Source organism: Canis lupus, chromosome 14 (assembly GCF_003254725.2).
Source record: "Canis lupus dingo isolate Sandy chromosome 14, ASM325472v2, whole genome shotgun sequence".
NCBI classification, from domain to species: Eukaryota; Metazoa; Chordata; class Mammalia; order Carnivora; family Canidae; genus Canis; species Canis lupus.
In genome coordinates, this window is record NC_064256.1 from 393,709 (window position 1) to 418,580 (window position 24,872).

General features: G+C 49.2%; 1 protein-coding gene across 2 annotated transcripts in view; it reads right to left on the reverse strand.

Moving 5' to 3' along the window:
* Positions 1-24,872, reverse strand: part of OBSCN (obscurin, cytoskeletal calmodulin and titin-interacting RhoGEF) — a 132,925-nt gene that overhangs the window by 77,670 nt on the left and 30,383 nt on the right. Inside the window, exons 10-16 of one of the 2 annotated variants that reach the window (XM_025454938.3) lie at positions 24,037-24,312; positions 12,657-12,932; positions 10,443-10,718; positions 8,188-8,463; positions 5,973-6,248; positions 3,715-3,990; positions 1,499-1,774 (exon numbers count right to left, since the gene is read on the reverse strand). The exons of the other annotated variant lie outside the window; for it this stretch is intronic. Of the exons in view, the coding sequence (XP_025310723.1) occupies positions 1,499-1,774; positions 3,715-3,990; positions 5,973-6,248; positions 8,188-8,463; positions 10,443-10,718; positions 12,657-12,932; positions 24,037-24,312 (1,932 nt within the window). The remainder of the gene's footprint in view (positions 1-1,498; positions 1,775-3,714; positions 3,991-5,972; positions 6,249-8,187; positions 8,464-10,442; positions 10,719-12,656; positions 12,933-24,036; positions 24,313-24,872) is intronic. 2 annotated transcript variants of the gene reach the window in all.

The window sequence follows — 24,872 nt, forward strand, 5'->3', positions numbered from 1 at the left end:
TGACAGACCTACACTATGAAGTGTTTCTACAGCCCCGGCCTGCTTTGCTATAGAACTTACGCTACCACGTAAAATGAGATAAGAGCACAGCTCCTTTCCTATTCTGTATAAGAAAGTCCACGAGCAAGAAGTGATTAAATTCCAGCATATCTGGAAGAATTCACCCGGCAAGCCTTTGGACTCACACGTGGATTCACAAAGACATTTTGTTACTGGCGCTACATCCCGGCGGGGCCGTTTGCATTGTCTACTTCTCCTAAGATTTTCTTGGAGAGAGAGGAAGAGAGAAAGCAAGCGGGGGGAGGGGGGCAGGCAGAGGGAGAAGGAGACCCCCGTTAAGCAGGGAGCCCGACACAGCTCGATCCTGGGAGCATGGGAACAGGACCTGAGCCGAAGGCAGACGCTTCACCCACAGACCCACCCGGGGAGCCCCACTGTTGACTTCATACATCAGTTTGATTTCCTTTCCTACAACCACTGGGACAACGTGTCATCACCATTCTGATTCTCTTGCATTAAATGGTGTCAGACTGTCTTAAACAGCAAGTCGAAAAGGCGCACAGCCGCCGTGGCGGTGTCCACGCACGCCCGCGGGTCACGATCTCCTGAGACAACAGCAGTCCACTGTGTGCGGCCCCAGGACCAGGGCGGGGCTGCGCTGACCCCCATCCGAGACACGGAACATAAAGACAAAGTCACAGGATTCTCTGAGAACCGGCCCGGGAGGCACAGCTCATGGACCCCCATCGCAGACCCTTTTTGCCAGTCGAGGGGGGGGCCGCCACCACAGCGCTCTGGGTCACAAGTGTGCCCATGGGCTGCGTACTCCTCTCCCTCTCTCAACCCTTGCCTCGGAATCCCACGGAGTTCTAACACGGGATATCCTAACTGAAGACAAAATGATACAGGACGAGCTTTGTGGAGACAGCTCCCGAACACACGCCTGTTGCACCACGGGTGCTTGGCTACCACTTCCATGCTCACTATTTCCTTGAGGCTCTGCCATGAGCATCTCTCTGGCCTCTGTGCAGAGAGGCTCCATACCCGTGTGCAAGGACAGAAGCACGCCCAGGACACCTAAAACCTCCATCACAAACACGCAGTGTCGAGATAATTCCAAGGATGACCGGGTGCCCGCGTGCTTGCCCTGGGTACTGGACTCCATACGTCTCTCGATGGTGAGAAACACCCAACGAGGCCTCTGGGAACCACTAGAGCATCCACAGGTGAGGACATCTGGTCAACTATGGCCGGGACACCAAATGGAGCCCAGGTGCAGGACGGCAAAGAACAACCGTGCATTCCGAACGAGTGGCTGAGGGTTGCCCACGGGGGGCCCATTCCCTTCAGTAAACCCTCGCCCGGCAACATCTCTGGGATCAGACACCAGACAGAAAGTGGCAGCTGGGAGGAAGGGACAGGAAAGCTCCCGGGTCCGTCTGGGCTGTGGGCTAGTGTGACCATCGCCTGTAATCCAGGCTATTCTCCGCGAACTGACCTGCGACGTCCAGGCGGAAGGACACCTTCTGGCCCCCGGCCTCGCAGCTGTACTCCCCGGCGTCGGCCCGCCCCGCCTGCTGCACCACCAGCCTCCTGCTGCAGCCCTGGGCCTCCACGTGCACCCTGGAGCTCGCACTCAGCTTCTTCCCGTCCTTGTACCACGTCACCTCCGTCCCGGCCTGGGCCACCTCGCAGCTCAGCGTGGCGCTGCCGCCCGCCTTGGCCTGCACCTCACTGCGTGCTGGCTGCTCCTTGGCAAACACCGGTGTAGGCTCTGGGGACACAGGGGGACATGCAGGGTCAGAGGCACCATCCAAGGGAGGAAGGCAGCACTGGGAGGAGAAAGATTACACGGGGCTGCAGGGGACTGGGAACGTCCCCAGGCTCTGCACCAGCCATGTGACTGGAGAAGCCCCATAGCTTCTCGACCATGAGGGACACGATTCATGTGCCCATCCCTCACTGCTCCGCAGGGGCCCCTAGACGTGGGGACCACACATCGCATCATGGCTCTACACACGCTTTCCAGGTGGGGGGGGGGGGGCGGCACATTCTAAAAGTGTCCCACCTAGTCTGGTTCCAGGTGGGGCTAGAATGTTTATCACCGCCGCATGTGGGCCACCCAGTGAGGCACCTCCATTCTAGGCTGATCCACATGGGCTTGTCCAGGAGCAGACCGTATCTTCTCCTAGAACTCCGTGAGAGCTGCTCCAGTTGGGATCACACATCCTACAACTGCCCCATGTGGGCCCTCCAGGTGAGGACAGTACATTCTAACTCTGCTCCACATAGGCTGTTCCAGGGGCACCACACATCCCATCATTGCCCCACCTGGGCTGTTCCAGAGGGGAGTCTGGGACACTTCTGTGTACATGGACTCTGTGGTCATGATACATGGATTGTTCTACTTTCCCGGAGGACATTCGACATTTCTGTAGAGTTTGAAGGCAACTTTCCCCCGCTATGGTCTACAAAGCTTCCGAGTCTCCATGCCGTTTCCTATCTTAGTATTTTCAACTGGTGTCTATCTGGTGGAGTCCCTGTACTTCCCCCAGCATCTCTGTCACTGTCTGCGGACTCATGAGGCCTGGCACCTCCCCCAGTATTCCTGGGCTGCCCACTCCTGGTTGCTCCACTGTGGGGACACGGTTCATGTCTCTGCTCATTCACCAACAGTACTGTCTTTTCTCTACTCATTTTAAGGCACTCTTTCCTTAAAAGTTAGAGACTGACAACTATGTGTTTAAAGTTGTTTTCCCAAATCTGTGGCTTGCCTTTTCACTCTCTTATGGCCTCTTCAGAGGAATGAAATTCTCAATGCTAGTGTCATCACATATGTCTATCTCGTCCTATTGCATTCAGAGCTTTCAAGTTCTATGGAAGGAATCTTTCCTTACCCGAATCTTCAAACAACTGTGTGTCATCTGAAGGTTTCATGGTTGCTATCCTACCAGGACATGGCTTTTGGGTGTTGTGTGAATTCCATTACAGTTTAATTTTTTCCCAATTTTAAATGATTCAAGCACCGTTTATGAAAACAACTCCTCTCTCCTTATCGTATAGACATTGCAGTAAAAACAAACAAACCTGCGGTTCGGCAGGAGCCCGTGTATGCAAAACTCTGTTTCTGTTTTGTTTTGACCCCTTGATCTGCAAACTACCCCTGCACCGAGCTGCACAGATACCGCATATCCATGTGAAAAACAATATCCTGAAGCAACTAAGACAGGATAATCTAAAGTTTAGTTGAGATATTTCCAAATATGATTATATGGTCAAAACCTCCCCTATTGGTTTCAAGAAACTGAAATGTCTCTCGCTAAGAAGAACCCCGGACAGTGCCCCCCAGAAAAGCACAGTCACATAACCAAGGTGTGAGATGCTTAGTCTACTTGATGCCTCTACCCGAGCGTGGAGCACAGCCATCATCCTGGTCACCGAGGAACTCTGGGAGGGTTCTGTGCAGGTGCTCAGATGCATGACTAAGCATTAGGACGTGACAGCACCGCTCGGGGCGCAAAAACGGCCCTGTCACTGCACACACACACCCTTCTCATTAAACCTCCATCCGTCCAGCCATGGCTACGAAAATAGAAGGCAACAGGATGGCAGAGGTGAAAAGGTGAGGACGGATGCAGGGAGCAGCAGGGCCTACGGGGTGTGTAATGCAATCCCTTCATCACCTCCACACAAGACTCAGTTGGTGGAACTGACCTGCGACGTCCAGGCGGAAGGACACCTTCTGGCCCCCGGCCTCGCAGCTGTACTCCCCGGCGTCGGCCCGCCCCGCCTGCTGCACCACCAGCCTCCTGCTGCAGCCCTGGGCCTCCACGTGCACCCTGGAGCTCGCACTCAGCTTCTTCCCGTCCTTGTACCACGTCACCTCCGTCCCGGCCTGGGCCACCTCGCAGCTCAGCGTGGCGCTGCCGCCCGCCTTGGCCTGCACCTCACTGCGTGCTGGCTGCTCCTTGGCAAACACCGGTGTAGGCTCTGGGGACACAGGGGGACGCGTGATCAAAACCTTATCTAAGTCAAGATGCAGTACTGGGCGGTGCCTGGGTGGCTCAGGTCATGATCTCAGGGTCCTGGGATTGAGCTCTGCATCGGGGCGGGGCGGGGGCGGGGGGGGGGGCGGTTGTCCCTGCTCAGCAAGGAATCTGCTTCTCCCTCTCCCTCTGCTGCTCCCCCTGCTTGTGCTCTCTGAAATAAATAAAATCTTTAAAAAAAAAAAAAGGAAAAGATGCAGCACTGGGGAAGCGGGAGTACCCAGGAAGCTGGGATGTTCTCCAGGCTGGGCACCAGCTGTGTGGCCCTCAATCCCACATGGGTCCCTGCTCCCACCGACTCTGTGCCGACAGCTATTGGTGATGGGCTGGGGGGTAATGAAGCTGTACCTCTATCCCCCGTGTGATGCTTCCGACAGACTGGTGTCACCTTGCTCATACTTCGTCTCCCGTAGAGACCCTGAAATCCATGACAGACCTACACTATGAAGTGTTTCTACAGCCCCGGCCTGCTTTGCTATAGAACTTACGCTACCACGTAAAATGAGATAAGAGCACAGCTCCTTTCCTATTCTGTATAAGAAAGTCCACGAGCAAGAAGTGATTAAATTCCAGCATATCTGGAAGAATTCACCCGGCAAGCCTTTGGACTCACACGTGGATTCACAAAGACATTTTGTTACTGGCGCTACATCCCGGCGGGGCCGTTTGCATTGTCTACTTCTCCTAAGATTTTCTTGGAGAGAGAGGAAGAGAGAAAGCAAGCGGGGGGAGGGGGGCAGGCAGAGGGAGAAGGAGACCCCCGTTAAGCAGGGAGCCCGACACAGCTCGATCCTGGGAGCATGGGAACAGGACCTGAGCCGAAGGCAGACGCTTCACCCACAGACCCACCCGGGGAGCCCCACTGTTGACTTCATACATCAGTTTGATTTCCTTTCCTACAACAACTGGGACAACGTGTCATCACCATTCTGATTCTCTTGCATTAAATGGTGTCAGACTGTCTTAAACAGCAAGTCGAAAAGGCGCACAGCCGCCGTGGCGGTGTCCACGCACGCCCGCGGGTCACGATCTCCTGAGACAACAGCAGTCCACTGTGTGCGGCCCCAGGACCAGGGCGGGGCTGCGCTGACCCTCATCCGAGACACGGAACATAAAGACAAAGTCACAGGATTCTCTGAGAACCGGCCCGGGAGGCACAGCTCATGGACCCCCATCGCAGACCCTTTTTGCCAGTCGAGGGGGGGGCCGCCACCACAGCGCTCTGGGTCACAAGTGTGCCCATGGGCTGCGTACTCCTCTCCCTCTCTCAACCCTTGCCTCGGAATCCCACGGAGTTCTAACACGGGATATCCTAACTGAAGACAAAATGATACAGGACGAGCTTTGTGGAGACAGCTCCCGAACACACGCCTGTTGCACCACGGGTGCTTGGCTACCACTTCCATGCTCACTATTTCCTTGAGGCTCTGCCATGAGCATCTCTCTGGCCTCTGTGCAGAGAGGCTCCATACCCGTGTGCAAGGACAGAAGCACGCCCAGGACACCTAAAACCTCCATCACAAACACGCAGTGTCGAGATAATTCCAAGGATGACCGGGTGCCCGCGTGCTTGCCCTGGGTACTGGACTCCATACGTCTCTCGATGGTGAGAAACACCCAACGAGGCCTCTGGGAACCACTAGAGCATCCACAGGTGAGGACATCTGGTCAACTATGGCCGGGACACCAAATGGAGCCCAGGTGCAGGACGGCAAAGAACAACCGTGCATTCCGAACGAGTGGCTGAGGGTTGCCCACGGGGGGCCCATTCCCTTCAGTAAACCCTCGCCCGGCAACATCTCTGGGATCAGACACCAGACAGAAAGTGGCAGCTGGGAGGAAGGGACAGGAAAGCTCCCGGGTCCGTCTGGGCTGTGGGCTAGTGTGACCATCGCCTGTAATCCAGGCTATTCTCCGCGAACTGACCTGCGACGTCCAGGCGGAAGGACACCTTCTGGCCCCCGGCCTCGCAGCTGTACTCCCCGGCGTCGGCCCGCCCCGCCTGCTGCACCACCAGCCTCCTGCTGCAGCCCTGGGCCTCCACGTGCACCCTGGAGCTCGCACTCAGCTTCTTCCCGTCCTTGTACCACGTCACCTCCGTCCCGGCCTGGGCCACCTCGCAGCTCAGCGTGGCGCTGCCGCCCGCCTTGGCCTGCACCTCACTGCGTGCTGGCTGCTCCTTGGCAAACACCGGTGTAGGCTCTGGGGACACAGGGGGACATGCAGGGTCAGAGGCACCATCCAAGGGAGGAAGGCAGCACTGGGAGGAGAAAGATTACACGGGGCTGCAGGGGACTGGGAACGTCCCCAGGCTCTGCACCAGCCATGTGACTGGAGAAGCCCCATAGCTTCTCGACCATGAGGGACACGATTCATGTGCCCATCCCTCACTGCTCCGCAGGGGCCCCTAGACGTGGGGACCACACATCGCATCATGGCTCTACACACGCTTTCCAGGTGGGGGGGGGGGGCGGCACATTCTAAAAGTGTCCCACCTAGTCTGGTTCCAGGTGGGGCTAGAATGTTTATCACCGCCGCATGTGGGCCACCCAGTGAGGCACCTCCATTCTAGGCTGATCCACATGGGCTTGTCCAGGAGCAGACCGTATCTTCTCCTAGAACTCCGTGAGAGCTGCTCCAGTTGGGATCACACATCCTACAACTGCCCCATGTGGGCCCTCCAGGTGAGGACAGTACATTCTAACTCTGCTCCACATAGGCTGTTCCAGGGGCACCACACATCCCATCATTGCCCCACCTGGGCTGTTCCAGAGGGGAGTCTGGGACACTTCTGTGTACATGGACTCTGTGGTCATGATACATGGATTGTTCTACTTTCCCGGAGGACATTCGACATTTCTGTAGAGTTTGAAGGCAACTTTCCCCCGCTATGGTCTACAAAGCTTCCGAGTCTCCATGCCGTTTCCTATCTTAGTATTTTCAACTGGTGTCTATCTGGTGGAGTCCCTGTACTTCCCCCAGCATCTCTGTCACTGTCTGCGGACTCATGAGGCCTGGCACCTCCCCCAGTATTCCTGGGCTGCCCACTCCTGGTTGCTCCACTGTGGGGACACGGTTCATGTCTCTGCTCATTCACCAACAGTACTGTCTTTTCTCTACTCATTTTAAGGCACTCTTTCCTTAAAAGTTAGAGACTGACAACTATGTGTTTAAAGTTGTTTTCCCAAATCTGTGGCTTGCCTTTTCACTCTCTTATGGCCTCTTCAGAGGAATGAAATTCTCAATGCTAGTGTCATCACATATGTCTATCTCGTCCTATTGCATTCAGAGCTTTCAAGTTCTATGGAAGGAATCTTTCCTTACCCGAATCTTCAAACAACTGTGTGTCATCTGAAGGTTTCATGGTTGCTATCCTACCAGGACATGGCTTTTGGGTGTTGTGTGAATTCCATTACAGTTTAATTTTTTCCCAATTTTAAATGATTCAAGCACCGTTTATGAAAACAACTCCTCTCTCCTTATCGTATAGACATTGCAGTAAAAACAAACAAACCTGCGGTTCGGCAGGAGCCCGTGTATGCAAAACTCTGTTTCTGTTTTGTTTTGACCCCTTGATCTGCAAACTACCCCTGCACCGAGCTGCACAGATACCGCATATCCATGTGAAAAACAATATCCTGAAGCAACTAAGACAGGATAATCTAAAGTTTAGTTGAGATATTTCCAAATATGATTATATGGTCAAAACCTCCCCTATTGGTTTCAAGAAACTGAAATGTCTCTCGCTAAGAAGAACCCCGGACAGTGCCCCCCAGAAAAGCACAGTCACATAACCAAGGTGTGAGATGCTTAGTCTACTTGATGCCTCTACCCGAGCGTGGAGCACAGCCATCATCCTGGTCACCGAGGAACTCTGGGAGGGTTCTGTGCAGGTGCTCAGATGCATGACTAAGCATTAGGACGTGACAGCACCGCTCGGGGCGCAAAAACGGCCCTGTCACTGCACACACACACCCTTCTCATTAAACCTCCATCCGTCCAGCCATGGCTACGAAAATAGAAGGCAACAGGATGGCAGAGGTGAAAAGGTGAGGACGGATGCAGGGAGCAGCAGGGCCTACGGGGTGTGTAATGCAATCCCTTCATCACCTCCACACAAGACTCAGTTGGTGGAACTGACCTGCGACGTCCAGGCGGAAGGACACCTTCTGGCCCCCGGCCTCGCAGCTGTACTCCCCGGCGTCGGCCCGCCCCGCCTGCTGCACCACCAGCCTCCTGCTGCAGCCCTGGGCCTCCACGTGCACCCTGGAGCTCGCACTCAGCTTCTTCCCGTCCTTGTACCACGTCACCTCCGTCCCGGCCTGGGCCACCTCGCAGCTCAGCGTGGCGCTGCCGCCCGCCTTGGCCTGCACCTCACTGCGTGCTGGCTGCTCCTTGGCAAACACCGGTGTAGGCTCTGGGGACACAGGGGGACGCGTGATCAAAACCTTATCTAAGTCAAGATGCAGTACTGGGCGGTGCCTGGGTGGCTCAGGTCATGATCTCAGGGTCCTGGGATTGAGCTCTGCATCGGGGCGGGGCGGGGGCGGGGGGGGCGGTTGTCCCTGCTCAGCAAGGAATCTGCTTCTCCCTCTCCCTCTGCTGCTCCCCCTGCTTGTGCTCTCTGAAATAAATAAAATCTTAAAAAAAAAAAAAAGGAAAAGATGCAGCACTGGGGAAGCGGGAGTACCCAGGAAGCTGGGATGTTCTCCAGGCTGGGCACCAGCTGTGTGGCCCTCAATCCCACATGGGTCCCTGCTCCCACCGACTCTGTGCCGACAGCTATTGGTGATGGGCTGGGGGGTAATGAAGCTGTACCTCTATCCCCCGTGTGATGCTTCCGACAGACTGGTGTCACCTTGCTCATACTTCGTCTCCCGTAGAGACCCTGAAATCCATGACAGACCTACACTATGAAGTGTTTCTACAGCCCCGGCCTGCTTTGCTATAGAACTTACGCTACCACGTAAAATGAGATAAGAGCACAGCTCCTTTCCTATTCTGTATAAGAAAGTCCACGAGCAAGAAGTGATTAAATTCCAGCATATCTGGAAGAATTCACCCGGCAAGCCTTTGGACTCACACGTGGATTCACAAAGACATTTTGTTACTGGCGCTACATCCCGGCGGGGCCGTTTGCATTGTCTACTTCTCCTAAGATTTTCTTGGAGAGAGAGGAAGAGAGAAAGCAAGCGGGGGGAGGGGGGCAGGCAGAGGGAGAAGGAGACCCCCGTTAAGCAGGGAGCCCGACACAGCTCGATCCTGGGAGCATGGGAACAGGACCTGAGCCGAAGGCAGACGCTTCACCCACAGACCCACCCGGGGAGCCCCACTGTTGACTTCATACATCAGTTTGATTTCCTTTCCTACAACCACTGGGACAACGTGTCATCACCATTCTGATTCTCTTGCATTAAATGGTGTCAGACTGTCTTAAACAGCAAGTCGAAAAGGCGCACAGCCGCCGTGGCGGTGTCCACGCACGCCCGCGGGTCACGATCTCCTGAGACAACAGCAGTCCACTGTGTGCGGCCCCAGGACCAGGGCGGGGCTGCGCTGACCCCCATCCGAGACACGGAACATAAAGACAAAGTCACAGGATTCTCTGAGAACCGGCCCGGGAGGCACAGCTCATGGACCCCCATCGCAGACCCTTTTTGCCAGTCGAGGGGGGGGCCGCCACCACAGCGCTCTGGGTCACAAGTGTGCCCATGGGCTGCGTACTCCTCTCCCTCTCTCAACCCTTGCCTCGGAATCCCACGGAGTTCTAACACGGGATATCCTAACTGAAGACAAAATGATACAGGACGAGCTTTGTGGAGACAGCTCCCGAACACACGCCTGTTGCACCACGGGTGCTTGGCTACCACTTCCATGCTCACTATTTCCTTGAGGCTCTGCCATGAGCATCTCTCTGGCCTCTGTGCAGAGAGGCTCCATACCCGTGTGCAAGGACAGAAGCACGCCCAGGACACCTAAAACCTCCATCACAAACACGCAGTGTCGAGATAATTCCAAGGATGACCGGGTGCCCGCGTGCTTGCCCTGGGTACTGGACTCCATACGTCTCTCGATGGTGAGAAACACCCAACGAGGCCTCTGGGAACCACTAGAGCATCCACAGGTGAGGACATCTGGTCAACTATGGCCGGGACACCAAATGGAGCCCAGGTGCAGGACGGCAAAGAACAACCGTGCATTCCGAACGAGTGGCTGAGGGTTGCCCACGGGGGGCCCATTCCCTTCAGTAAACCCTCGCCCGGCAACATCTCTGGGATCAGACACCAGACAGAAAGTGGCAGCTGGGAGGAAGGGACAGGAAAGCTCCCGGGTCCGTCTGGGCTGTGGGCTAGTGTGACCATCGCCTGTAATCCAGGCTATTCTCCGCGAACTGACCTGCGACGTCCAGGCGGAAGGACACCTTCTGGCCCCCGGCCTCGCAGCTGTACTCCCCGGCGTCGGCCCGCCCCGCCTGCTGCACCACCAGCCTCCTGCTGCAGCCCTGGGCCTCCACGTGCACCCTGGAGCTCGCACTCAGCTTCTTCCCGTCCTTGTACCACGTCACCTCCGTCCCGGCCTGGGCCACCTCGCAGCTCAGCGTGGCGCTGCCGCCCGCCTTGGCCTGCACCTCACTGCGTGCTGGCTGCTCCTTGGCAAACACCGGTGTAGGCTCTGGGGACACAGGGGGACATGCAGGGTCAGAGGCACCATCCAAGGGAGGAAGGCAGCACTGGGAGGAGAAAGATTACACGGGGCTGCAGGGGACTGGGAACGTCCCCAGGCTCTGCACCAGCCATGTGACTGGAGAAGCCCCATAGCTTCTCGACCATGAGGGACACGATTCATGTGCCCATCCCTCACTGCTCCGCAGGGGCCCCTAGACGTGGGGACCACACATCGCATCATGGCTCTACACACGCTTTCCAGGTGGGGGGGGGGGCGGCACATTCTAAAAGTGTCCCACCTAGTCTGGTTCCAGGTGGGGCTAGAATGTTTATCACCGCCGCATGTGGGCCACCCAGTGAGGCACCTCCATTCTAGGCTGATCCACATGGGCTTGTCCAGGAGCAGACCGTATCTTCTCCTAGAACTCCGTGAGAGCTGCTCCAGTTGGGATCACACATCCTACAACTGCCCCATGTGGGCCCTCCAGGTGAGGACAGTACATTCTAACTCTGCTCCACATAGGCTGTTCCAGGGGCACCACACATCCCATCATTGCCCCACCTGGGCTGTTCCAGAGGGGAGTCTGGGACACTTCTGTGTACATGGACTCTGTGGTCATGATACATGGATTGTTCTACTTTCCCGGAGGACATTCGACATTTCTGTAGAGTTTGAAGGCAACTTTCCCCCGCTATGGTCTACAAAGCTTCCGAGTCTCCATGCCGTTTCCTATCTTAGTATTTTCAACTGGTGTCTATCTGGTGGAGTCCCTGTACTTCCCCCAGCATCTCTGTCACTGTCTGCGGACTCATGAGGCCTGGCACCTCCCCCAGTATTCCTGGGCTGCCCACTCCTGGTTGCTCCACTGTGGGGACACGGTTCATGTCTCTGCTCATTCACCAACAGTACTGTCTTTTCTCTACTCATTTTAAGGCACTCTTTCCTTAAAAGTTAGAGACTGACAACTATGTGTTTAAAGTTGTTTTCCCAAATCTGTGGCTTGCCTTTTCACTCTCTTATGGCCTCTTCAGAGGAATGAAATTCTCAATGCTAGTGTCATCACATATGTCTATCTCGTCCTATTGCATTCAGAGCTTTCAAGTTCTATGGAAGGAATCTTTCCTTACCCGAATCTTCAAACAACTGTGTGTCATCTGAAGGTTTCATGGTTGCTATCCTACCAGGACATGGCTTTTGGGTGTTGTGTGAATTCCATTACAGTTTAATTTTTTCCCAATTTTAAATGATTCAAGCACCGTTTATGAAAACAACTCCTCTCTCCTTATCGTATAGACATTGCAGTAAAAACAAACAAACCTGCGGTTCGGCAGGAGCCCGTGTATGCAAAACTCTGTTTCTGTTTTGTTTTGACCCCTTGATCTGCAAACTACCCCTGCACCGAGCTGCACAGATACCGCATATCCATGTGAAAAACAATATCCTGAAGCAACTAAGACAGGATAATCTAAAGTTTAGTTGAGATATTTCCAAATATGATTATATGGTCAAAACCTCCCCTATTGGTTTCAAGAAACTGAAATGTCTCTCGCTAAGAAGAACCCCGGACAGTGCCCCCCAGAAAAGCACAGTCACATAACCAAGGTGTGAGATGCTTAGTCTACTTGATGCCTCTACCCGAGCGTGGAGCACAGCCATCATCCTGGTCACCGAGGAACTCTGGGAGGGTTCTGTGCAGGTGCTCAGATGCATGACTAAGCATTAGGACGTGACAGCACCGCTCGGGGCGCAAAAACGGCCCTGTCACTGCACACACACACCCTTCTCATTAAACCTCCATCCGTCCAGCCATGGCTACGAAAATAGAAGGCAACAGGATGGCAGAGGTGAAAAGGTGAGGACGGATGCAGGGAGCAGCAGGGCCTACGGGGTGTGTAATGCAATCCCTTCATCACCTCCACACAAGACTCAGTTGGTGGAACTGACCTGCGACGTCCAGGCGGAAGGACACCTTCTGGCCCCCGGCCTCGCAGCTGTACTCCCCGGCGTCGGCCCGCCCCGCCTGCTGCACCACCAGCCTCCTGCTGCAGCCCTGGGCCTCCACGTGCACCCTGGAGCTCGCACTCAGCTTCTTCCCGTCCTTGTACCACGTCACCTCCGTCCCGGCCTGGGCCACCTCGCAGCTCAGCGTGGCGCTGCCGCCCGCCTTGGCCTGCACCTCACTGCGTGCTGGCTGCTCCTTCGCAAACTCCACAGAGGGCTCTGGGGAGAAAGTGGGATGTACAGTTTAAGAGACTCAGAGCTGGTACCGCTTAGGTCACAGAAATGAAAGCTTCACTATTCACTAAATTTACTCCTGGGAGTAAATGCCATCATGTGCATTGCAGGGTGCTGTCATTTGTTTGTAAACATGTGTCTCTCATCTTGGATCCCTAGTGTACATTTGAAGGTTTCTGACTTATGAGCAATTTTTCAGGCTGGTGCAAGGGGTGGAGGCTCTTTGGTCACCTGTCCCTCCTAATTCATTGTCCTTCCCACGCTACAGCCAGACCTCATGGGCAGGTGCAGTGGTTCACTCCTGTACCCCCAGCATATGGTGTGCCTACCAAACATGTCTTATCAAGGTGTAACTCCCATGTAAATTGCAGTAATGTTGTTTGCACAACCCAGTGATGTTTATTGTGCTTGTTTCCACATAAACAAAGTATCAACCAACAGAACATGTCTAGTTCCCCACTCACTACTAACCATCCTCAGAAGTAACCACTATCCTGAGCTTTCCCACCATCAATCATTTTTTCCAGGTCTTTTACTTCACATGAATGCATACTATATTGTGTGTTTTTTGGGTCTGGTTTGGTTTTTTTCCATTGACACAATGTGAGATGCACCCAGGTTGTTCCACTGATGGATGGTTTTCCATTGTATGAGCGCCTCAGTTTATTTTATTTTTCCTGTGTCTCTTCTGGTTCATTTTGGATGTTTCCAATTTGGGGATATGATGAATAGCACTGCTATGAATGGTCTTTTGGGGGAACACAAAACTGCTGGAACATAGTTATGGTACATTTGGCTTTAATAGGTATTTCCAAAGAGTTTTCAGAAATGATTGTGCCAACTTACACTACCACCAGCAGGGCATGAGAGTTCCAATTCTCTACATCCTTACCAACACCTGAAATCACCTTTTTAAAAAAAACATCGTGTATCTCCCATTAAACTCAAGTGCATACATACAGAATCTCAGAGATTCTATGTTCTAGAGGCGGTCAGCCATGCATACAATCATTGGCACAACTCATGTGAATGGTGGCCCACGTCATGCAGGCACCAGGCACCATGGTGGTGGCTGGGAATGTGACAGTCAGAACACAGTCTACTGAGGCAGACAGAAAGACAAGCACATCAGCCATGACAGCAGTGATGCAGTGCTGTGGTGAAGTTAAATGTGGGAACACACATGAAAGAAGGGACTGATGGGGCCCTTATGCTCTGTACTCAGGGCAAACCTCACTATGCGGTGATGAATGATTAAAGCCTGGGGGAGACATTTTTTTTAAAAAAGATTTCATTTATTTATTAGAGACACAAAGAGAGAGAGAGAGAGAGAGAGAGAGAGAGAGAGAGAGAGGCAGAGACACAGGCAGAGGGAGAAGCAGGTTTCACGCAGGGTGCCCAATGCGGGACTCGATCCCAGGAATCCAGGATCATGCCCTGGGCTGAAGGTGGTGCTAATCTGCTGAGCAACTGGGGCTGCCCTGGGGGAGACGTTCTAAGAGGTGAGCCCAGGGCCAGGCTCTTCTTCAGGGATGCATGTGAAATGATTTAGGGTGGTACAAGGGAACCACTCTGGGATGTGGGGTCACACTGGCCCTGCTGTGTCTGGGTATGATATGATAATGACAATCAAGGCACAGAGCAGCTACTGAGAAACAGGGAGACCACCAGCATGTGCACACCTGTGTGCATAGAGGGGTGAAGTTAGAGGTTGAGACGCCAGGTCTCCAGAGAAGAGGGACTGTGCAGAATGCAGCTGCCACTCAGCCATGTTCCCCACAAGGGGTTTGATGAGTTCTAAAGCTGTCTGCCCAGGAGACTATGAAGCCCAGCAGAAAACTTCTGAAAACCAGAGCAAGGATCACACTCTGGCCCCTTGCATCCCAGGGAAACAAAGATTAGCACTGAGGATCTGCCAGGAAAGGGGCCTTACCCACACTCAAGTGTCTACAGGAGTGCCAGGAGGACTATGCCCAGGGTTGGGGCACACTCAGACACAAAACTCTCATCAAAATTGCAAGGAAGCCCCAAATCAGCATGGTTCTGGAATGGGCCAAAGTTTAGTAGTCCTCTCCCTGCCTTGCACAGGAAGGAGCAACCTTCTTTCTGGAATAAGATACCATCACCCATATCCAGCAAGTTTTCTTTTCTTTTTTTTTAATAATAAATTTATTTTTTATTGGTGTTCAATTTGCCAACATACAGAATAACACCCAGTGCTCATTCAGTCAACTACCCCCCCCTCAGTGCCTGCCACCCAGTCACCCCCAACCCCCGCCCTCCTCCCCTTCCACCGCCCTTAGTTCGTTTCCCAGAGTTAGGAGTCTTTCATGTTCTGTCTCCCTTTCTGATATTTCCTACCCATTTCTTCTCCCTTCCCTTCTATTCCCTTTCACTATTATTTATATTCCCCAAATGAATGAGACCATATAATGTTTGTCCTTCTCCAATTGACTTATTTCACTCAGCATAATACTCTCCAGTTCCATCAACGTTGAAGCAAATGGTGGGTATTTGTCATTTCTAATGGCTGAGTAATATTCCATTGTATACATAAACCACATCTTCTTTATTCACTCATCTTTTGATGGACACCGAGGCTCCTTCCACAGTTTGACTATTGTGGACATTGCTGCTAGAAACATCGGGGTGCAGGTGTCCCGGCGTTTCATACCAGCAAGTTTTCTCATCCAATGTCTGACAGTCCATTGAAATGTTGCTGGTGTGCCAAGGAGAGTAGTAAATAGAAAACAAAAAACCAAACAAACAAAACAACCCCCCCCAAAAAAAACAGGACAGTATGAGATGATTGATTTTTTATGGCTTTTCAGACTGGGATGTAGCCATGATTAAAACTGTTTTAAAATGAAATTTTAAAAAATTAATCAAAAATGAAAAATTTATAATTTTTCAGATAAAAATTCCAGAAAAATTTCCAGAGTCTGAAAGCTATAAGAAAACAAACGGAAGATACATTACTTGAAAATAGTAAACACGCTACAACTGGGAAGGAGAACACATTACATATAGAAGAAGAGAATATAAGACATTAGGAAGGCAGAGGAGGGGGCAAGATGGCAGAAGAATAGGGTCCCCAAGTCACCTGTCTCCACCAACTTACCTAGATAACTTTCAAATCATCCTGAAAACCTACGAATTCAATCTGAGATTCAAAGAGAGAACAGCTGGAATGCTACAGTGAGAAGAGTTCACGCTTCTATCAAGGTAGGAAGACGGAAAAAAATAAAGAAATAAAAAGCATCCAAGGGGAAGGGGCCCCGCGAGGAGCCGGGCTAAGGCCGGGGCGAGTGTCCCCAGGACAGGAGAGCCCCGTCCCAGAGAAACAGGAGCTGCACCAATCTTCCCGGATGGAAAGGTGCTCACAGGGAGTTAGAGCAGGATGCCAGGAGGGCGGGGATGCCCTCGGGCTCCCTGGGACACTAACAGACACCTGCGCCCCGGGGAGAGCCGCCGAGCTCCCTAAGGGCTGCAGCGTGCGCACAGCTGGGCCCAGGAGCAGCTCGGAGGTGGCTCGGCATGGAGGGGGCTGCGCGGTCCCCGGAGCACAATTCCAGTGGCTCGGGCCCAGGAGCCCAGGGCACTGTGGGACACAGCCCAGGATCTGGGGCTCCCCCGGGACAGGCAGAGACCGAGAGGGCACAGGACACCAAGAACGCTCCTGCCACTGGGCGACTCTGAGCTGTACAGATAAGCGGCCCCGGCCCATGGAGCATCCAGGCCCCTGTGAACTGGGAGCTGAGGTAGCTACTGCGGAAGCTGACTCCAGGGCAGGAGAGCTGGCCGCCGCCACTGTTGTTGATCCTCCTGGGGCCTCACAGGATAAACAACCCCCACTGAGCCTCACAGTAGCCTCACAGGATAAACATCTCCCACTGACCCAAGCACCAGGAAGGGGGCTGAGCAGCTCCCCCAGGTGCTCACACCTGAGAATCAGCACAGCAGGCCCCTCCCACAGAAGACCACCTAGAAGGACAGGGGAAAAGCAAGTTATTGACCAAGGAGGACTGGAAAGTTCCAGCGGAAGTCGAGGGATTTACAGTATATAGAAACACAGGATACTCCCCCTTCTTTTTGGTTTTCTGTTTGCTTCCCTACCCCCTATTTTTTTCTTTTCTCTTTTTGTTCTTCTTTTTTTCTTTTCTTTTTTCCCTTCTCGCTTTTTCTCCTTTTCCCAGTACAACTTGTTTTTGCACACTCTGCACTGAGCAAAATGGCTAGAAGGAAAAACTCACTTCAAAAGAAAGAATCAGAAACAGTCCTCTCTCCCACAGAGTTACAAAATTTGGATTACAATTCAATGTCAGAAAGCCAATTCAGAAGCACTATTATAAAGCTACTGGTGGCTCCAGAAAAAAGCAAAAGGATTCAAGAGACTTCATGACCACAGAATTTAGATCTAATCAGAGAGAAATTAAAAATCAATAAAATTAGATGCAATCCAAACTAGAGGTCCTAATGACGAGAGTTAATGAGGTAGAAGAATGAGTGAGTGACATAGAAGACAAGTTGATGGCAAGGAGGGAAACTGAGTAAAAAAGAGAAAAACAATTAAGAGATCATGAGGATAGGTTAAGGGAAATAAATGACAGCCTCAGAAGGAAAAATCTACATTTAATTGGGGTTCCCAAGGGTGCCGAAAGGGACAGAGGTCCAGAATATGTATTTGTATTTGAACAAATCATAGTGACAACTTCCCAAATTTGGGGAGGAAACAGGCATTCAGATCCAGGAAATAGAGAGATTCCCCCCTAGAATCAATAAAATCCGCTCAACTCCTCGAAATTTAATAGTGAAACTTGCAAATTCCAAAGATAAAGAGAAGATCCTTAAAGCAGCAAGAGACAAGAGATCCCTAACTTTTATGGGGAGAAATATTAGATTAACAGCAGACCTCTCCACAGGGACCTGGCAGGCCGGAAAGGGTGGCAGGATACATTCAGGGTCCTAAATGAGAAGAACATGCAGCCAAGAATAACTTATCCAGAAAGACTCTCATTCAGAATAGCAGGAGAGGTAAAGAGCTTCCAAGATAGGCAGAAACCAAAAGAATATGTGTCTACCAAGCCAGCTCTGCAAGAAATAATAAGGGGGATTCTGTAATAGAAAGAGGAAGTCCAAGGGAACAATCCACAAGAACAGGGACTGAATAGGTATCATGATGACACTAAATTCATATCTTTCAATAGTAACTCTGAACGTGAATGGGCTTAATGACCCAATTAAAGGCGCAGGGTTTCAGACAGGATAAAAAAGCAAGACTCATCTATTTGCTGTCTACAAGATCCTCATTTTAGACATAAGGACAACTACAGCCTTAAAATAAAAGGTTGGAGAACCATGTACCATTCAAATGGTCCTCAAAAGAAAGCAGGGGTAGCCATCCTTATATCAGATAAAATAAACTTTATCCCGAACACTGTAGTAACAGATTAAGAGGGACACTCTATCATACTTAAAGGATCTATCCAACAAGAGGACCTAACAATCATCAATATTTATGCCCCGAATGTGGGAGCTGCCAAGTATATCAATTAATAACCAAAGTTAAGACATACTTAGATAATAATACACTTATACTTGGTGACTTGACTGTAGCACTTTCTACATTTGACAGGTCTTCTAAGCGCACAACATCTCCAAAGAAAGAAGAGCTTTAAATGATACACTGGACTAGATGGATTTCACAGATATTCACAGAACTTTACATCCAAATACAATAGAATACACATTCTTCTCAAGTGCACATGGAACTTTCTCCAGAATAGACCACATACTGGGTCACAAATCGGGTCTGAACTGATACCAAAAGATTGGGATCATCCCCTGAATATTTTCAGACCATAATGCTTTGATATTAGAACTAAATGACAAGAAGAAGTTCGGAAGGATTTCAAACACGTGGAGGTTAAGGACCATCTGCTAAAAGATGAAAGGGTCAACAAGGAAATTAGAGAAGAATTAAAAAGATTCATGGAAACTAATGAGAATGAAGATACAACCATTCAAAATCTTTGGGATACAGCAAAAGTAGTCCTGAGGGGGAAATACATCGCAATGCAAGCATCCATCCAAAAACTGGAAGGAACTCAAATACAAAAGCTAACCTTACACCTAAAGGAGCTAGAGATAAAACAGCAGATGGACCCTACACCCAGCAGAAGAGAGTTAATTAAGATTCGAGCAGATCTCACGGAAATAGAGATCAGAAGAACTGTGGAACAGATCAACAGAACCAGGAGCTGATTCTTTGAAAGAATTAATAAGATAGATAAACCATTAGCCAGCCTTATTAAAAAGAAGAGAGAGAAGACTCAAATTAATAAAATCATGAATGAGAAAGGAGAGATCACTACCAACACCAAGGAAATACAAATGACTTTTAAAACACATTATGAGCAGCTATACGCCAATAAATTAGGCAATCTAGAAGAAATGGACGCATTCCTGGAAAGCCACAAACTACCAAAACTGGAACAGGAAGAAATAGAAAACCTGAACAGGCCAATAACCAGGGAGGAAATTGAAGCAGTCATCAAAAACCTCCCAAGACACAAAAGTTCAGGGCCAGATGGCTTCCCAGGGGAATTCTTTCAAACGTTTAAAGAAGAAATCGTACCTATTCTACTAAATCTGTTCCAAAAGATAGAAAGAGATGGAATACTTCCAAACTTGTTCTATGAGGCCAGCATCACCTTAGTTCCAAAACCAAAGACCCCACCAAAAAGGAGAATTATAGACCAATATCTCTGATGAATACAGATGCAAAAACTGTCAACAGGATACTAGCCAATAGGATCCAACAGTACATTAAGAGATTATTCACCATGACCAAGTGGGATTTATCCCTAGGATGCAAAGCTGGTTATGTGATAAACCATATCAACAAGAGAAAAAACAAGAACCATAAGATCCTCTCAATAGATGCTGAGAAAGCATTTGACAAACTACAGCATCCATTCCTGATCAAAACTCTTCAGAGTGTAGGGATAGAGGGAACTTTCCTCAGCATCTTAAAAGTCATCTACAAACAGCCCACAGCAAATATCATTCTCAATGGGGAAACACTAGGAGCCTTTCCCCTAAGATCAGGAACAAGACAGGGATGTCCACTCTCACCACTGCTATTCAACAGAGTACTAGAAGTCCTAGCCTCAGCAATCAGGCAACTAAAAGAAATAAAGGTCATTCAAATTGACAAAGAAGAAGTCAAACTCTCCCTCTTGGCAGATGGCATGATACTGTACTTGAAAACCCAAAAGCCTCCACCCCAAGATTGCTAGAACTCATACAGCAATTTGGCAGTGTGGCAGGATACAAAATCAATGCCCAGAAATCAGTGGCATTTCTAGACACTAACAATGAGACTGAAGAAAGAGAAATTAAGGAGTCAATCCCATTTACAATTGCACCCAAAAGCATAAGATACCTAGGAAGAAACCTAACCAAAGAGGTAAAGAATCTATACCCTAAAAACTATAGAACACTTCTGAAGGAAATTGAGGAAGACACAAAGAGATGGAAAAATATTCCATGTTCATGGATTGGCAGAATTAATATTGTGAAAATGTCAATGTTGCCCAGGGCAATTGACACGTTTAATGCAATCCCTATCAAAATACCATGGACTTTCTTCAGAGAGTTAGAGACTGAAGAAAGAGAAATTAAGGAGTCAATCCCATTTACAATTGCACCCAAAAGCATAAGATACCTAGGAAGAAACCTAACCAAAGAGGTAAAGAATCTATACCCTAAAAACTATAGAACACTTCTGAAGGAAATTGAGGAAGACACAAAGAGATGGAAAAATATTCCATGTTCATGGATTGGCAGAATTAATATTGTGAAAATGTCAATGTTGCCCAGGGCAGAACAAATTATTTTAAGATTTGTGTGGAATCAGAAAAGACCCCAAATAGCCAGGGGAATTTTAAAAAAGAAAACCATATCTGGGGGCATCACAATGCCAGATTTCAGGTTGTACTACAAAGCTGTGGTCATCAAGACAGTGTGGTACTGGCACAAAAACAGACAAATAGATCAAAGGAACAGAAAAGAGGATCCAGAAGTGGACCCTCAAATTTATGGTCAACTAATATTCAACAAAGCAGGAAAGACTATCCACTGGAAAAAAATAAAGTTTCTTCAATAAATGGTGCTGGGAAAATTGGACATCCACATGCAAAAGAATGAAAATGGACCATTCTCTTACACCGTACACAAAGATAAAGTCAAAATGGATTAAAGATCTACTGAGACAAGATTCCATCAGAATCCTAGAGGACAACACAGGCAACACCCTTTTTGAACTTGGCCACAGCAACTTCTTGCAGGATACATCCATGAAGGCAAGAGAAACAAAAGCAAAAATGAACTATTGGGACTTCATCAAGATAAGCAGCTTTTGCACAGCCAAAGAAACAGTGAACAAAACTAAAAGACAACCAAAAGAATTGCAGAAGATATTTCCAAATGATGTATCAGATAAAGGGCTATTATCCAAGATCTATAAAGAACTTCTTAAACTCAACAGCAAAAAAAAACAAACAATCCAAACAGGAAATGGGCAAAAGACATGAACAGAAATCTCACAGAGGAAGACAGACGTGACCAACAAGCACATGAGAAAATGCTCTGCATCACTTGCCATCAGGGAAATACAAATCAAAACCACAATGAGATACCACCTCACACCAGTGAGAACGGGGAAAATTAACAAGACGGGAAACAACAAATGCTGGTAAGGATGTGGAGAAAGGGGAACCCTCTTGCACTGTTGGTGGGAATGGGAACTGGTGCAGCCACTCTGGAAAACTGTGTGGAGGTTCCTCAAAGAGTTAAAAATAGATCTGCCCTACGACTCAGCAATTGCACTGCTGAGGATTTACCCCAAAGGTAGAGATGCAGTCACATGCCGGGACACCTGCACCCCAATGTTTCTAGCAGCAATGTCCACAATAGCCAAACTGTGGAAGGAGCCTCGGTGTCCATCAAAAGATGAATGGATAAAGAAGATGTGGTCTATGTATAAAATGGAATATTACTCAGCCATTAGAAATGACAAATACCCACCATTTGCTTCGACGTGGATGGAACGGGAGGGTACTATGCTGAGTGAAATAAGTCAATCGGAGAAGGACATACATTATATGGTCTCATTCATTTGGGGAATATAAAAAATAGTGAAAGAGAATAAAGGGGAAAGGAGAGAAAATGAGTGGTAAATATCAGAAAGGGAGAGAGAACATGAGAGACTCTTAACTCTGGAAAATGAACAAGGGGTGGTAGAAAGGTAGGTGGGCAGGGGGTGGGGGTGACTGGGTGACAGGCACTGAGGGGGACACTTGATTGGATGAGCAATGGGTGTCATGCCATATGTTGGCAAATTTAATTCTAATAAAAAAATTACAATTCAAAAAAAAAAGACATTAGGAAGGCAAGTCAGCATAATGTCCAGAATTAAGCAGAGAGAGAAAAATAGTTAAAAGGCAGCAAGAAAGATGCATACAAGACATGTAGGGAAACACAGAAAGGTCGAATAAAATGTTAACCAATTTCAGACAGAGAGAGAGATGGGACAGATCAGAGAAAAGCCAAGCCTATGGTTAAGGAGAACATAAACCCACACATTCAAGAGGATCTGCAGCCCCAACCAGTTTGAGTATAAAGGAAACCACACTAAGGTTCATCAAAGTAAAAGTACTGAAAGCCAGAAGCAAAAACAGTATCTTGAAGGCAATAGAAGAAGAAAATTTTTTTTAATTTTAAAAAGGCAATGAAAGAAAGAAAGAAAGAAAGAGAGAGAGAGAGAAAGAGAGAAAGAAAGAAAGAGAAAGAAAGAAAGAAAGAAAGAAAGAAAGAAAGAAAGAAAGAAAGAAAGAAAGAAAGAAAGAAAAAAGATCCTTGAAGGAACATAACAGATCTGACAATTGATAGCTTAAGAGAAAATATGGAACCCAGAAGACAATGGAATATCTTTATTTTTTTAATCCACCAAGAGATTTATGAGTTTCATGTCACTGTAAGTGATTTTTAAATCACTGACAATTTTCTATGTATCACTTTTAATGCATATGTACTTTCTTTTTTAAATTTAAATTCAATTTGCCAACATATAGCACCCAGTGCTTATCCCATCAAGTGCCCTCCTCAGTGCCCATCACACAGTCACCCCATCCCCCCTACCTCCATTTCTGCCACCCTTTGTTTCCCAGAGTTAGGAGTCTCTCATGGTTTGTCTCCCTCTCTAATTTTTCCCGATATCTTCAAAATACTAAAATATGCGCAGTTGACACTTAACAACATAGGGGTTAGGGGTGCTGACTCCCCATGCAGTCAAAAATCTGTGTATAACTTTTGTTCCTCTGAAATATAACTACTAATAACCTACTGTTGACTGGAAGCCTTACTGATGATATAAACTGTCAACTAACACACACTTTGTATAGTATATGTATTACAGATTGAAGTAGGCTACAGGCAAGAAAATGTTATTAAAATCGTTAGGAAAACATTTATATACTATACTGTATGTATCATAAAAGTGGACCTGCGGAGTTCACATCCCTGTTGTTCAAGAGTGACTGTATTTACATATGAGGAGCTGCTACAATGTAACCTGATACCCAGAGAAAATAGCCCTCAGAATTGAAGACAAAATAAATGTTTTCACATAAGCAAAAAACAAAGAAAAAAAAGAGCACCAGAAGACGTGCTTAAAATAAATACTGGTGCGAGCTCTTCAGGCAGAAAACATAAATAAATAATCTCAGAATACTGAGCCCAAATCCTGGCTCAGTCTTCTGACTGTGTGAACTTTCGCAAGTTATAGAATTTTCTTAGCCTCATGTTAAAATGTGAATTATCAGAATTCCTCCTCTGAGGTTGTTGCAATGTTTACACAAGTGAAAAGACAAAAAGCACTCATAAAATACAGTCAAGGACATGTCATTAATACCTGCTGACTGCTCCATGGGAAACTTTGTGAAAAAACAGGCCGCTAGACATCACCTGCATATACCCCACTCCCTGATAACTACCCTAAGGAGAAGAAACACCTCAAGGCACTTACCTGTGACATCCAGGCGGAAGGACACCTTCTGGCCCCCGGCCTCGCAGCTGTACTCCCCGGCGTCGGCCCGCCCCGCCTGCTGCACCACCAGCCTCCTGCTGCAGCCCTGGGCCTCCACGTGCACCCTGGAGCTCGCACTCAGCTTCTTCCCGTCCTTGTACCACGTCACCTCCGTCCCGGCCTGGGCCACCTCGCAGCTCAGCGTGGCGCTGCCGCCCGCCTTGGCCTGCACTTCACTGCGTGCTGGCTGCTCCTTGGCAAACACCGCAGAGGGCTCTGGGGACACAGGGGGACAATCAAATACCTAGAACCAGATGAGGGTCTACCTTCTGGATGCCAACCCCAGGATGCCAAGGCCACAAGCCTGCTCTGCTCTGAGCACCCTCTACATGGAGAACCCCACACTCTAAAGACACATAAAGCAAGAAATAGCTTAGTTCTCAGAATGTGAAGACAAGTCAAATAATTTCCAGGTAGATGAGTGTTACAATTCAGGATTTTGGCATTTATCATCTGTGATCCCATAACTCTCCTAACCTATGGAGGCATACCCTATTGCCTGCACGTCAAAGCACAGGTATTTTCAGGGAGAATTTCCTGTGCACTGTTACCATCAATGGATGACACCCAAGTCACAAGAACACAGACACAACTTCTAATTTAGCCTGTAGATTCTAGCAAGCCAATCACCATCCTCATAATCAAACCCTGGCCTTAGGACTGGGCATGGTTTTTATCAATTTACTTCTTTACCTTCATGTCACATTACTTCTCGGACCCACTCTGTCACTCTAGACTAAATTTTTTTCCTTTGAACATCTATTCATCAGCAATTT